Below are 13,648 nucleotides of genomic sequence, written 5' to 3' on the forward strand. Positions count from 1 at the left end.
TATAGCTTCAGAAGACATCAAAGTACTACTTTAATAAAGGAAATAATCCTAAAGAAAACAAACATGATTTACACAAAGATGTATATAGCAATTCTATTTGTAAGAGTAAAAAATCAAAAACAACCTATATATTTTATATTAAGACAACAGACATGCAAATGATAGTATATTAATACTATGGAATATTAGGTAGCTATTAAAATGACAAGTATATAAACAATGTTCAATATACAGAAAGAGATAAAATAATGTTAAGTAAAGAAAGCAGAATTGCAAACACTAATTACAACTATATAAAACTACATGTAGTGACATAAACAAAGTTTGGAATAGAATATGGAGTGGTATAAATAGAATTTACTTTTCAATAGGTTTTCATACAAATTGTTCATAAAAATACATATGTACAAAAAAAAGAGAAGAGAAAATTTAATAACTATCTCAAATTATAGTCTTAAGTTTGTAGTAGTCCAGTTACTGAGAAGGGATCTTAGGTTTAGAGCTAGAAGAACCTCATCTAGTCCTACTCCCTTATTTTACATATAAGGAAACTGGGGCCTAAGAGAGGGTAAGAGCCTTGCCCAGTGTCACACAAGCAGAAAGTAGCAGATCTGGCATTTGAAACCAGGGAAACTGTAATGACTATGGAGGCAGATGGTTAATGTGGGAAGGATCAGTGTTAATGGAGTACAATTTCCATTACCTGGTGATTTTGGTCACTGGTAAAAGTTTTATACTTCAACTAATCTCAAGGCTGGGAAGAGACAAGATATTCTCATATGAAATACTTTCAATTTTCAACATGAGCTTTCCCTGACAGCTTCCTCTTAAGACACAGAATCTAACTCAGTAAATTTTAGTTTATAATAATAGATAAAATTATATGGGGTTGAGGTTTAAAAGGATATGACACAAAAACATAGTGAAAACTATAATTAGTACTTTAAAAGACTTGTGACAAAAGGTTAGTAAATAGTTCTACTTTAAAATACCCTGTTCCTAAATGTTTGCATTTCACAGATAGTTCTAAATTCCATGAGAGAGAGAAGGAATGGCCCATATGAAATAGAATAAGTTAAATTAATAAAATCTGGCAGATGGCAAGTACTCAAGAGATCAGTTAGGTCTTTATTATCCTCATTAATTCCTTAAAATAGATAATATTTTGCCTTTTATAGCTATGATTTTCAAATATTATAGAACCCATTATTTTACAGATGAAGGATACTGGAGGTAAAGTGACTGGGCCGATGTTAACACAGATACTGAAGTGGTAGAGCAATATTTAAGCCCTCAAGTGTCCTTACTTCCAGGCAAGGGTTCTTTCCAGCCTACCATGGGGCTAAAAGGAAGAATTAGCTGTGGCTAATTGCTTGTCATCTGTCCTAAGACATACTTGAATTAGTGCTGGTGTGTTTTGTTCTGTATGTCTTTCTGGTCCCTTTCTCCTATTTTTGCCAAACAGAATCAGTACAAAGAGTTTCCAAATTAATTTTTTTGTAGGTTTTACAGGACAAAAGAGGGATTAAAAAAAAAAAGAGGTTTGGGAATGAGAGGCTTTCTTAAAGTACTGGGATCTACCTAGTATTTATTTTTAACCAGGGGTATTCATAAATCTGAAGGAAAATCAGTTGGCTTAGCACTTATCTACAAACAACAGTGAAGACTAATGTTCTACCCTTGCATGTACCAGGATATTCATGTGTGCATAAAATTGACAAGTTAAAAAGTAAACTTTGTGTTATTTTAATATATACAGATGTTAATATGTACAGATCTAAAAACATGGGTGCTGTAATCCAAGTGCTTAAACATATTTGAAAACTGTCCCCAAAATATTTTCCAACAGAATGGAAACAAGGAACTATGAATGTTTAATACAATAATAAAGATTAGGCTGAGAAGTTGTCTGGGTTGTGACTTTAAAAAAACAAAATAAAACAAAAAAAAACCAATTTAGCAAGGGAGAAAAACAAGCAATTTTATATTTTCTCTCAGTTTCCAAGTAAATTAAATTCTTAAGGACCAGGTCCTAGGAGGATTCCAGCATCTAGTTATGTGAGGAAGTAATTTACTTTTCTGGTTCTATTGGAACCAGCCTATTTGACCATGATCAAATGACTAAGAAACCTCATAATTTTGGTGGACCCATAATTGGACTTCCCCCTGCTGAGAAAAATGCTTATAACACTAACTTTCCAAGGATAAGAATATTGTTCCTGTCTCTATTTTCCATAAAAAGAGTGAAAGCATTTTGATACACTATACACAGAGCTAATGAGAATTAGTACTATAGCAAATCTTGTTTTTTACTGATGAAAACTTTGGCAGCATCAATTATCTTTTAGAGAGGAGGTGTAACCCAACTTCTTAGTCCAGCTTTTCTTCTTCTTCTTCTTTTCTTCTTCTTCTTCTTCTGCTGCTGCTGCTGCTGCTGCTGCTGCTGCTGCTGCTTCCCTTTGAGAGATACAAAAATGATCTGCAATCGTTCCTGAGGCCCTTGAGGAAGGTCTAACTCATTTTTGTTCCGAGACTGTACAAGTCTTCATCGAAGTGTTCATTCAGCATATTCTAGTCACAGTCAGTTGGTGGTGATGGGGGTCCAGGGGTTCCAGTCACACCCGTCTCACTCGAGGCACCGGCAGCAGCAGCAGCACAGTGTCCGACAAGGGTTCTTCTTTTTGTACTCCACCGCTTTCTTCACATGAGCTTTTGCCTCCCCAATGTAGTTCTGGATCTTTTCCACGTTCAGCTCTATGACATCCAGCGTGTCCCCCTGCTCTTCCACAAGCAAAGCCATCTGGAGGAAAAGTTCATGCACCTCCCGGATCCGGCTCTCCAATTTCACTAGCTCCTTGTGCCGGCTCTCAATCTCGTTCAGGGCGGACCGGGCCCCTTTCACGTCGGCCAGGAGGTTCTCGGAGAAAACATCCCACTTGCCTTGCTCGCACATCTCTTCTATCTGAGCCCCGGAGACCTCTTTGCCCATGATCTCCAGCTGCCGCTGAATACGGATCTTGCAGTTCTCCCTCTGGTTCATCTCGGCTTGGTTGTAGTCGTGCATGGCCTCCTGGAAAGCCCGAGTGAGCGCGTTGTACTGGGCCTTGGAGATTCGGGCCATGGCGGAATTGGCACCATGCTTCTGCTCTGCTACCTCGCTGAAAGTTTTCATGCCCTGGAGCTTCTTATGGATGGCTTCTCCCCGAGTTTTGATGTCCTTAGCAATGGAGTTGGTGTCTCGCTTAATGCTGCTGAGGCGGCGCATGGAGGTGAGGAAGCGGGCGTTCTGCTTGCCCAGACGCTTGACGTCCACGGTCAGCAGGTGATTCTCTGTCTGGATGTCTCGGATGTCTCTGTACAAAGATTCCAGGATGTAGTCTGTCTCAAATATAATATTCTCCGGGGCCAAGTCCACTTCATCCTCTCCATCAGGAAACTGTTGGTCATGCTGCCTGGATAATTCCAGCAACTCTGGGAGCCGGTCTTTCATCTTGCCTGCAAATGGAATGCAGAATGAGATGAGTTCAGCAACATTTTCATATTTTGAAGGGTTCTGCCAGTGATCGTAAAATGCTTGACGAGATGTAACGATGTATCATCATAATAATGTAATATATTATTATATATTATATTGTAATAAATATTATTGTTTTAACTCATACCCATAAAGTGCTCGGAAGTTTCCAAGACACTTTCTTCATAACAACCTGATGAGGTAGTAGCACCTGTATTATTAATCCCATTTTTAATATGAGGAAAGTGAGGCTTGGAAAGATGACTTATTCATGATCACACAGCTAGTGTTTGAGACAGCAAAAGAACATAGGTGTCCTGACTCCGGAGGACAGTTTCCAAGCAGTTAGGTGGCATAGTGGACAGAGTGCTGGACAAGGTAGTCGGGGAAATTGGAGTTTGAATCCTGTCTCACACACTTAACAGCTATGTGATCCTGGGCAAATCACATAACCTTTCTGAGCCTCAGATTCCTCCTCTGTGAAATTGGGATGCTAATAACACCTAAATCTCAGGGCTATTGTAAGAATTAAATAACATTTACAAAGCACTTTGCAAACCTTAAAGTGCAATATACATGCTAGCTATAATAAAAATAATGATAATATATATTATACTATAATTTCCCTCATCTCCTAGTTGAAAGTGTGCTAGCTCACCCCGCAAAAAATTTTCTTATGGCACTTTTACTACATCACTCCTTTGCTCCCCTCACATTCACACTCACATAATATTATTCTATATAATAATATCATGATTAATTACCAATGTTCTATTCCTAGTTTTACTACTTACCATTTGTCTTGGAAAACTTGTTTTCTCCTCTGCAAACGTGGATAATAATATTTGCCCTACATAAAATTATTGTGAGGAAACAAATGAGATGATATCATGTGAAAGAACTTTGAAAACTTTAAAGCAGAAAATGTGTGTGTGTGTGTGTGTGTGTGTGTGTGTGTGTGTGTGTGTAGGGGGGGGTGGAGAGAAAAGACACAGAGAGAGACAGAGAGTCCAGAGTTCTTAATGATTTGTTAGAAGAAAAGACCCTCTCAATTCTCCAACATTTTATCTCTTAGGGGTGGTAATCAGCATACTGACAACAGCTGCTGGCTTTGGAGATGTTTTGTTTTGTGGAATATTGAAGCAAACATGAATATTGCTGTCAACAACACCCAAAGACAGATGTGGCCTAGGCTTCTCTGTGCGATGAGTTCAATGCTGCATTTACACACAAGCAGTACTTAATCAACAATTTAAAAGTTCAGATTTCACTGGGAAATTGCTTGAATTATTCTCTTCACATTTTCCCATAATAACAAATGAAAACAAATTGCCCAAATCAAGAAAATGAAAAGGAGTACAGGCTTTTTGAACAAGCAGGATGACCCGAAGAAGCTCTTGAGCAAATCACAAGCCTTCAATCACCCAACATTTATTAAGTACCAACTATATGCAGGGAACTGTTACTAGATCTGAGAGTGATTAAAGAATGAATAAGGCATGTTTCCTGCATTCCAAGTAGTGCACATTCTAGAAAGAGTTTTTTTTAAATATACATATGTACATACATACATACACACATACAAACGAGGAGGCAGTGAAGGTATAAGGGGAAGGCATACTGGACCTGGAGACAGAGTACTGCATCTCAATTCTGCTACTTACTACCTGTGTGATTTTAGACAAGTCACAACTTCTCTGGACCTCATTTCCTCAACTGTACAATAAGGAATTTGGAATCAGTCTCTAATGTGTCTTCCAGCTCTAAATGTGTGATCCTTTAATGCAAAGTAAAATGTGACAAATCACATGCTCCACATTTCAACCAAGTGATGATTATTACCTCATTTTATCCTCCCCTCTACATGGTCTGTGAATTCATACCATTCAGACCATGTATCACGCCTGAAACCGAACTCTGCCTCCTCACTGGCTCACTGAAATCCTTCTCTCCCTTTAAGATCTAACTCATGTTCTTCTTCCTCGATGAAAATTTCCTTCATCTACTAGCTGAAAATGTGCTAGCCACGCCCCCTAAAATTTTCTTGTGGTACTTTGACTGCATGTCTGTTTTGCTCCCCTCACATTCACACTCACTTCTGTGTCAGTCATAGAATCCTAAGATCTGGTGCCAGAAGGACCCATAGAGATCCCCTTGTCCAAATGCCTCATTTTACAGATAACATATTTCTCCACTACATTGTGAGCTCCTTGAGGACAGGGACAGTCATTTGTTATCTTTATATCTCTAAGTGCTGTTGCATTGAACAGAAGAAGAGGAGTGCAAAATGCTTTTAAATAAGGAGTGAGAACCTCAAAATGGGTGACATCAGGGCAAGCTTCATGGTGAAAGTGATAGAATGGATAGGATGTTAATTAACAAAGTTAGGGGTTGGGTAGGAGAGGAGGAATGGAGTGTCTCAGATATTAAAAAAAACCCAGCAAAAGTACAGAGGTAGGAAAGCATGCATATCTATAATATGGGAATGTCTAACCTGACTTCCGCATACAGTATAAGGAATAATGTGGGCAACTAGGTGGAGATAGGAAATCCTGAGTTCAAATCCAGCCTCAGACACTTATTGTGTGGCCCTGGGCAAGTCATTTAGTCTTGTTTGCCTCAGTTTCTTCATCTGTAAAATGAGCTGGAGAAGAAAATGGCACACCACTCTATGTCTATGTCTATGCCAAGAAAAACTCCAAAAAGGGTCATGAAGAGTCAAATGGGAATGAAAAATGACTAAACAACAACAAAGGAACAATGTAAAAACGCTAGAATACTCTTGCTGAGCACCAGTAAGTGACAACCTATGATGTTGTCTCTACAGATCTGAGAATTTAAAGTAATAAATAATTAAACTTGCCTTAAAATGGTCGAATCTCTGTTATCTTAGAGGTCACTTGCAGCGTCTTCCTAGAGGGTCCATTTAATAACATTCTTCGATGGAATGGGACCCCTACTTGGTAGATTCCTATTTCTTTGCATCAGTGATCCTAATGTTATTCTTGCTTAACAAGGCCAGAGAGTGTGCCCTACATCTGTTTTTGTTCCCAAGCGAGATAGAAAGCTCCTAAAGTTTTTCTTTGACTAGTGGTGCCATTTGCTAAAATTCTGACGACAGGGTTCCTGCAGGGATTTTCATAGCCTCAGGTGTATGCTTGCTCTTATGTAATTTGGACCCTGGCTTCCAGTTAATTGGGGAAGGAAGTGGTAGTACTTTGCAGATAATTATTCCAGGTGGGAGACCTCAATCTGCTGATCTCACAGTTTAAAGGCCTCAGCTGTAGTTAAATTATTTCTTACCAACATTAATGAGGTGCTGGATAGCTCTATTCAATGAGAAACAGAACAGAAGAAAAGATATCTCCCATACCCTTCTACCATCATGGTCACTATTTATAGAAATTGACTTGAAATGTCTTGCCCTGTGAATCTGATTTTCAACATCACTAGTTATATTGATCACAAATGTAGCTTTGGCTTTTAACCATAGCCCTACTCATAGACATAATAGGAGACTGCCTTTCTGTTATGAGGCAAGGGGGAGGGGCAATGAAAAGTTCTGATACCAAAACTGTCAGACCCAAATTGTCCTGCTTTTTGGGTCTGAAATGCTTACTGTTAGCACTACTCTTGAACTATAGTTTTAAACAGGTAAAGGCTGGGGTCCTCCACTGTGGTTCTCTTCTGATGCCCTGATACCTCATTGTGCTGTGATAATGGCCCTATGTTCTTGAAGGCTGGGCCAGTACAGGACATAAGGTCTAGCAGATCTCACCAAACTGAAGAGCCTTCAAGTACTAGTGGAGACAGGCTATATATCTGCTTCCCAAAGACCAATCTGGTTGAATTTGGAAAGGTCCATCACCAGGTTGGCCGCAAGTTGATGAATTTTTTCAGCTACAACTCTTAAAGACCATCTGGTAAGGCATCATTAAACTTTTTGGTCTTAAGGCTACTTCACACTCTTAAAAATTATTAAGATTCTCTCTCCCTCTCCCCCAAAGAACTTTTGCTGGTTACATATGTCAGTTTCGACCACATTAGAAACTAAAATGTCTTAGATTATTATGAAAACAGCTTTAACCTCGCAGATGATCTGAAACGGTCTTAGGGACACCACCCCCGCCCCACAGCTCCCCAGAGAATTGCTGTTCTATATAAAAGGTTTACCATCCAGAGGACAAAATCTAAAATCATTGATATATTGACCTAAGTCACAATTATAATTAACTAGCTGACACATTAACAAGGATTAGTTTATCTGATTAACACTTTGACATTCCCTCCTCATATAGAACAAAGTACTAGGGAAATAAAAGGTTGAAAAGTTCTGATAGGAGTGGGAAAATTAGGGAATGGGAGCCTGTGGCATGCTCTATGATTAATGGGGCACCATTTTAGAAAGTTATAGAAGACTAAGAAGTAAGGTCATTGCCTCTCTACAGGGCACACAGGAGTACAGGTACAATAGAGCCCCACTGATACTGAGATAAATCTCATTCTTTTATCCCCTAATTTTTCTATCTCATCAAAACTCACCAGTCTTGTATTTTATTCCCTCTGGGTCCTGCTCTCTGTTTCCCTGTTTCTGTCAGTGGTACCATCATTCTCCCAATCATCCAGGTTCCAAACCTTAGAGTCATCTCTAACTCTTCACTTTCCTTTATTCTTCATTTTCAGTTACTAACATCTTTGGATTATTCCTTGGAAACATCATCTGTATCCATTTCTTCTTTTTTTTTTTTTTTTAGGCAATTGGGGTTAAGTGACTTGCCCAGGGTCACACAGCTAGTAAGTGTGCCAAGTGTTTGGTCTGAGGCCGGATTTGAACTCAAGTACTCCTGACCTCAGGGCCAGTGCTCTATCCACTGCGCCACCTAGCTGCGCCTCATTTCTTCTTTTCCATTCCCACTGCTACCAGTCAGCATTTCACATCGAGGTTTTTTTTTTTTTTTCTGTTATAGCTTCTTAAAAGAGCTCCATATCCCTCCAACCCACCCCGAACAGAACTCCTACACTTCCATGGTTGTGATCTGACTGATCATGGATTCCTTCCCACAGAAGGTCTTTAAGGAAAGGAGGAAAGAACACATGACAGTGATGTGGTAGAGGGAATCCCTGTTCAGGTGTGGGTTGAACAAGATGGCCTCCTGAAGTCCTTCTGAGATTCCACTCTGAGATTCTCTAATTCATTTGTTCACACCATTTTCCTTGGCTAGAATCTCTCCCTGCTCCTCTCCATTAATCTTAGTACTCTGCATTTCAGGCATGGCTTTGAGTAGATGTTAACCCAAAGTGTGCCAAGAACAAATGATAGTTTCAAGGGGCCCACAACGGAAGGCAGCCTAGGTGACAATAACTGCATGCCTCACTCTTTTGTCTAGAGCTAGAATTCCTAGCCTTTTATTCTGTCATGGGCTCTTATGGTGGTCTGGTGAAGCCTATGAACCACTTCTCAGAATAATGTATTTAAATACATAAAATGAAATATGTAAGATTACCAATGAAACCAATTATATTGAAATAAAGATGGTTTTTTTTTTCTGATTCAAGTTCATGGATTCCCCCTAAAGTCATTCCATGGCCTCCTTGGGGACCTGTGGACTCCAGGTTAAGAACCCCTAGACTAGAGCATAAAGTTTTTTTGTTTGTTTTCTTGGCTAGGCAATGGGGTTAAAGTGATTCGCCCAGGGTCACACAGCTAGTAAGTGTTATGTGTCTGAGGTCACATTTGAACTCAGGTCCTTCTGAATTCAGGGCTGGTGCTCCATCCACTGCTCCACCTAGCTGCCCCTAGAGCATAAAGTTTTTAAAGGGACTTGTGATACAGTTCCTTAATACTTGGAAGCTGTGATAGCACAATGCTATGTAGTAGGCCCTTATATATTGACAAAAATTAATGACTTTTGCTATTTCTCCCTCCTTTCAAAGTTATTCTCTCATTGTTTTCCTCTTCTCCATTCCACACTGCACCTAAAGATCCTGGATAGCTCTTTAGCCAATAATTATCCTTTCTCATAAATTTTTGCTCACTAATATATGACAAAATATACTATTATTTGGGGGTCCTCAAAATCAGAATTAGTATGAATTTTGCTTCTATTAACAGTACTTAAATATGTTAATTTTTCTCTTGAATCTTCCAGAACTGCTAATTTAAAATATTTGTTTTTCTCTTTTATTAGAGAATCTTTCTCTTCATGTCTCATATGAAGCACATAAAAGAATCAAGTATGGGTTGTTAGAGTTACAAGGGCCTAGAAGAGAGAATCTAGCCTGAGGGTACTTAATCTGCAGTCCATGAACCTCCAAGAATAGATTTCAGGGGGTCTGTGAACCTGGGTGGGAAAAAATGCCATCTTTATTTTCATTTGCCTCTAACTGAAATTTAACATTACTTTAATTATTTAAAAACGTACATATATTATTCCAAGATGGGACCCATAGATTTTACCAGATTGCCAAAAGGGGTCCATTGACACAGAAATCATAAGAATCTCTGAATTGGTTCAACCCCAGATTTCACAGATTTTTGTGACTGAGGCTCAGAAACAGGTGAATTAACTTGTTCCAAATAAAAAAACTAGGATGTGGCAGAGCTAGGATTAAAATGCAAGTTTCTTTACACATAAGCCCATGTCATGTCATGAGGCCCTGAGAATTTAAAGATGTAGAGAAGTAGAGAAAAGGGGGAAAAAAGAAAGGAAGAAAATCCGAGGCTTTTGGGAAACAATTTCTTTAAGAACGACAAAAGCATAAGTCATGAGATTTTAACACATCTGACTTTTTTTTTAACACTTCCAAAATAGTGTTCATGCTTTCTATAAAGATGTGTAAATATTTTTCTTACATTTATCTTCAACACTCAAAACATTATTCAATTTTGCCAACACTAAATTGTTAAAATGAAATAAAAAGCTCAAGAAAACCTCAATCTAAGCCACAAATGGATTCTATAGTTAATGACCCATGACAGTGGTGGTGTGTTTTTTTAATTTGCTGATTAAAACCATTTATGGGAATACCTAGAAAGGAAAAGTGATTATTATATTTGCAACTGGTAATTCAAATAAAATAATTTAACAATACAAATTAATTAGAAATCTTGTAAAATACTCATATCCTCAAGCTACTTGTTTAGTAGCACAGATACGACTCTTAGGAGATTTCATTCTCTTAAAATCTCAAAGACACAGGGCCTTGCTATGCTTTCCTAAGAGTCTTAAAGAAACACTCTCCACAGGTCATTCGAACTATGTAGCACAAGTACTTTAACGATGCTATTAAATAGTTATAAGCCTCTTGAGGGCAAAGCTTCCATCAATTACTTCTTTGATAGATTCATAATAATTTTAAAGTCCAACCTAAGATTTTGTTCAGTTCAAATTGAGGCAGCTAGGAGATGCGGTGGATAAAGCACTGGTCCTGGAATCAGGAAGACCTAAGTTCAAATCTGGCCTCAGATACTCTGTGACCTCCCCCACGAAAGGCACTTACCTGCTATCTGCCTCAGTTTCCTCATCTGTAAAATGGGAATAATAGTAGCAATTACCTCCTAGGGTAGTTGGGAGGATCAAATTAGATAATAACTGGAAAGCACTTAGGAGAGTGCCTGGAAAATAGCAGTCACTTAATAAATGCTTATTCCTTTCTCTTCCCCTTCTGAACATACCTGAACAGGAATAGCTTCTACAATATCCCTGACAAATGTGCATTCAGTTTCAGTTTGTTTATAAGTGCGTGTTAATACTGTTATTAATGATGGGGACCTCACTACCTCTGAGGCAGCCTGTTCCACTTTTTGTATCTTTGATGTCATCTACTGCTTTACACATAGGCCTTCTCAATGAACATAAACTTTCTAAATAAATATAGCTTTTGTGTCTTCACCTCTCAGGTAACCTGGGGAATGTGGGGAGATTTCCAAATAGGACAAGGCCCCAAAATGTACCAGGGTGATGATTAGGAGTCATATTTTCAATATGACTCGATTCTGAGGATCATAGCTGTAGAACGGAAATAGTCCATCTAGTCCAACTTATCATTTTATAGGTGAAGAAACCGAGTCCCGGAGAAGTGAAGTGACTTGCCCAAAGTAACACAGGTACTAGTAACAGGGCTGTCATTCAAACTGAGACCTGGTGCCTGAAAGTCCAGCACTTTCCCCCTAACATTAGGGGTCTCCCATTGAATTGCCCACACAGCTTGGTCTTAGGCTCATTTAAAAGATATCTAAGAGAAAATGTTTTTCTTTTTTGCAAACCAATATGTATTTATATGAGGGAATTGGATTATATAATCTTGGTTTTTTTTTTTAGCTATAAAAGTCCATGATGTTAAATTTTCAGTTAACTGTATCTACAAAGACATTTGGTAGAATCAGGGCAGTCAATGACTTCACAGGTGATTTAGCAAAAACTTTCTGGTTCAGGTTTCTACTATAACAATGAGCCCTTTCATAGAAGACAGAAATTCCATACTTATTAATTATGCTGATTCATAAAGGAAATAATTTCACTCAGCTAAATAAAACTAATCTCCCTTGTGCTAATAAACCTATGAACATTTGCAGCAGGCTCCCTGAGGAAAAGAGAATGCATTGGTTTTTTGTTCAGTCATTTCAGTCATTTCTGGCTCTTCGTGATCCCGTTTGGGGTGCAGTGCAGATGTTATTAGTCTCCTCTCTCACCAATCTTCCTTCACACTGCTGCTAATGACATCTTTCTAACTTGCAAGACTGAGCTCATCATTCTCTATTCAAAACTTTCAATGGCTCCCAATGCCTAGAATATAAAATACAAACTCTTTAGCCTCACATTCAAAGTTCTCCACAAACTAACTCCAACCTACCTTATCTAGAATGACTTTATGGAATTCTCCTTCCTATTTGTACCAGACACAGCACATGCTCCCCTCTTCTACCATAGTGTTACATACATTTTGTCTCCCTTTGCCTGAAATAGATGCTAGCCAGTAATCTTGATGGTAGGGAATATATATTTTTTTTCATCTTGCATCACCTTCTCATAGTACACAAAGTGCCTTGTACATAGTAGGGACTTAATGTATTCGTTGAATTAGATTTGGCTGCTCACTTAGTTATTGGCTTTATTCTAAAATTCCCTTAAGGTTATACTTTGCTTCACGAATCAAATCCTCATATAGATCCATGAAGTCAGAAATTTTGTGTTTTGTCCATCACATTGTATCACGCCCCACTGTTGAGACAATGGCTAGTCAGATGTTTCACTAAATAACCATTATGGTTTTAGAGCTCATTGACTATTGATATAGAAGAATTATTACAACAAAATTTTAAGACTGGATGGCATGGAATTGCAGATGTTTTTCTCATCACCATCACCACAAATCTACCAACCTCTTCTTTTCTCCTCCAGTAAACAAGTTTAAATAGGTCAGCACTCTTTCACAAGATTTTTGGGGGATGCTATTTTAGGACTAATTCAAAAAGGTGCAGAAAGTTCCTCCTTTTCACTTTCCTGTTTCATTGCTTCGCTCACTGAATACTTCCTGTTGCAGATCTATAGTTAATTCTCATCACAGTCTATTCTGCAGGGAGTAGACATCACATGTCCCCTTGGCCTCTGCTTTCAAAGCCTTTCTATTTGGTTGCATCTGCTATAGTTTGTGTTCAATCCTCCAAATAGCCTTTGAGCATCTAGGGAGGGGTTCTTACTGGGGTCCATGAACTTACTTTTTAAAAACATTTTTACAACTATTTCAATATAATTGTTTTCCTTTGTAATCCTAGGAATTTCATTTTATACACTTAGAAACATTATTCTGAGAAGTCCATAGTTTTCCCTAGATCACCAAAGAGGTCCATGACATATACACAAAAGTTAAGAACCTCTGATCCAGGATCACCTTAACCTCAAAACAAGGCATTGGGTACAATTTTCTAGGAAAGACATAGCACTTGAACAAGATTTTGAAGACAGAATTTTAAATAGTAGAAAGATAAGGAAGAGCACTGCAGGTATAGACAGTAGCAAAAACCCTGCCGCTGCTCCTTCTGCTAATTTGCCTAAAAGGCAATTTGGAATTAGGATACAGAGTGATGTTCAGCCAGGATTCCACTTAAAGGCCTATCTGCTTTAAAAGGAGGCT

The 13,648-nt window shown here is 38.4% G+C and overlaps 1 protein-coding gene across 4 annotated transcripts in view; it reads right to left on the reverse strand.

Moving 5' to 3' along the window:
* Positions 1-323: 323 nt before the first annotated feature.
* The window catches only part of STX11 (syntaxin 11), a 59,547-nt gene continuing 46,222 nt past the window's right edge, over positions 324-13,648 (reverse strand). For 2 of the 4 annotated variants that reach the window (XM_078155083.1, XM_020972459.2), the window contains one exon: positions 324-3,495. In XM_078155083.1, the coding sequence (XP_078011209.1) occupies positions 2,627-3,495 (869 nt within the window). In that variant the 3' untranslated portion in view covers positions 324-2,626. Of the gene's footprint in view, positions 3,496-4,308; positions 4,370-6,377; positions 7,180-13,648 lie in introns of those variants that run through there. The other 2 variants (XM_020972460.2, XM_020972461.2) reach the window with 2 other exon arrangements.

The sequence above is a fragment of the Phascolarctos cinereus genome, unplaced genomic scaffold (genome assembly GCF_003287225.1).
Source record: "Phascolarctos cinereus isolate Bilbo 61053 unplaced genomic scaffold, phaCin_HiC Scaffold_5;HRSCAF=322, whole genome shotgun sequence".
Lineage (NCBI taxonomy): Eukaryota > Metazoa > Chordata > Mammalia > Diprotodontia > Phascolarctidae > Phascolarctos > Phascolarctos cinereus.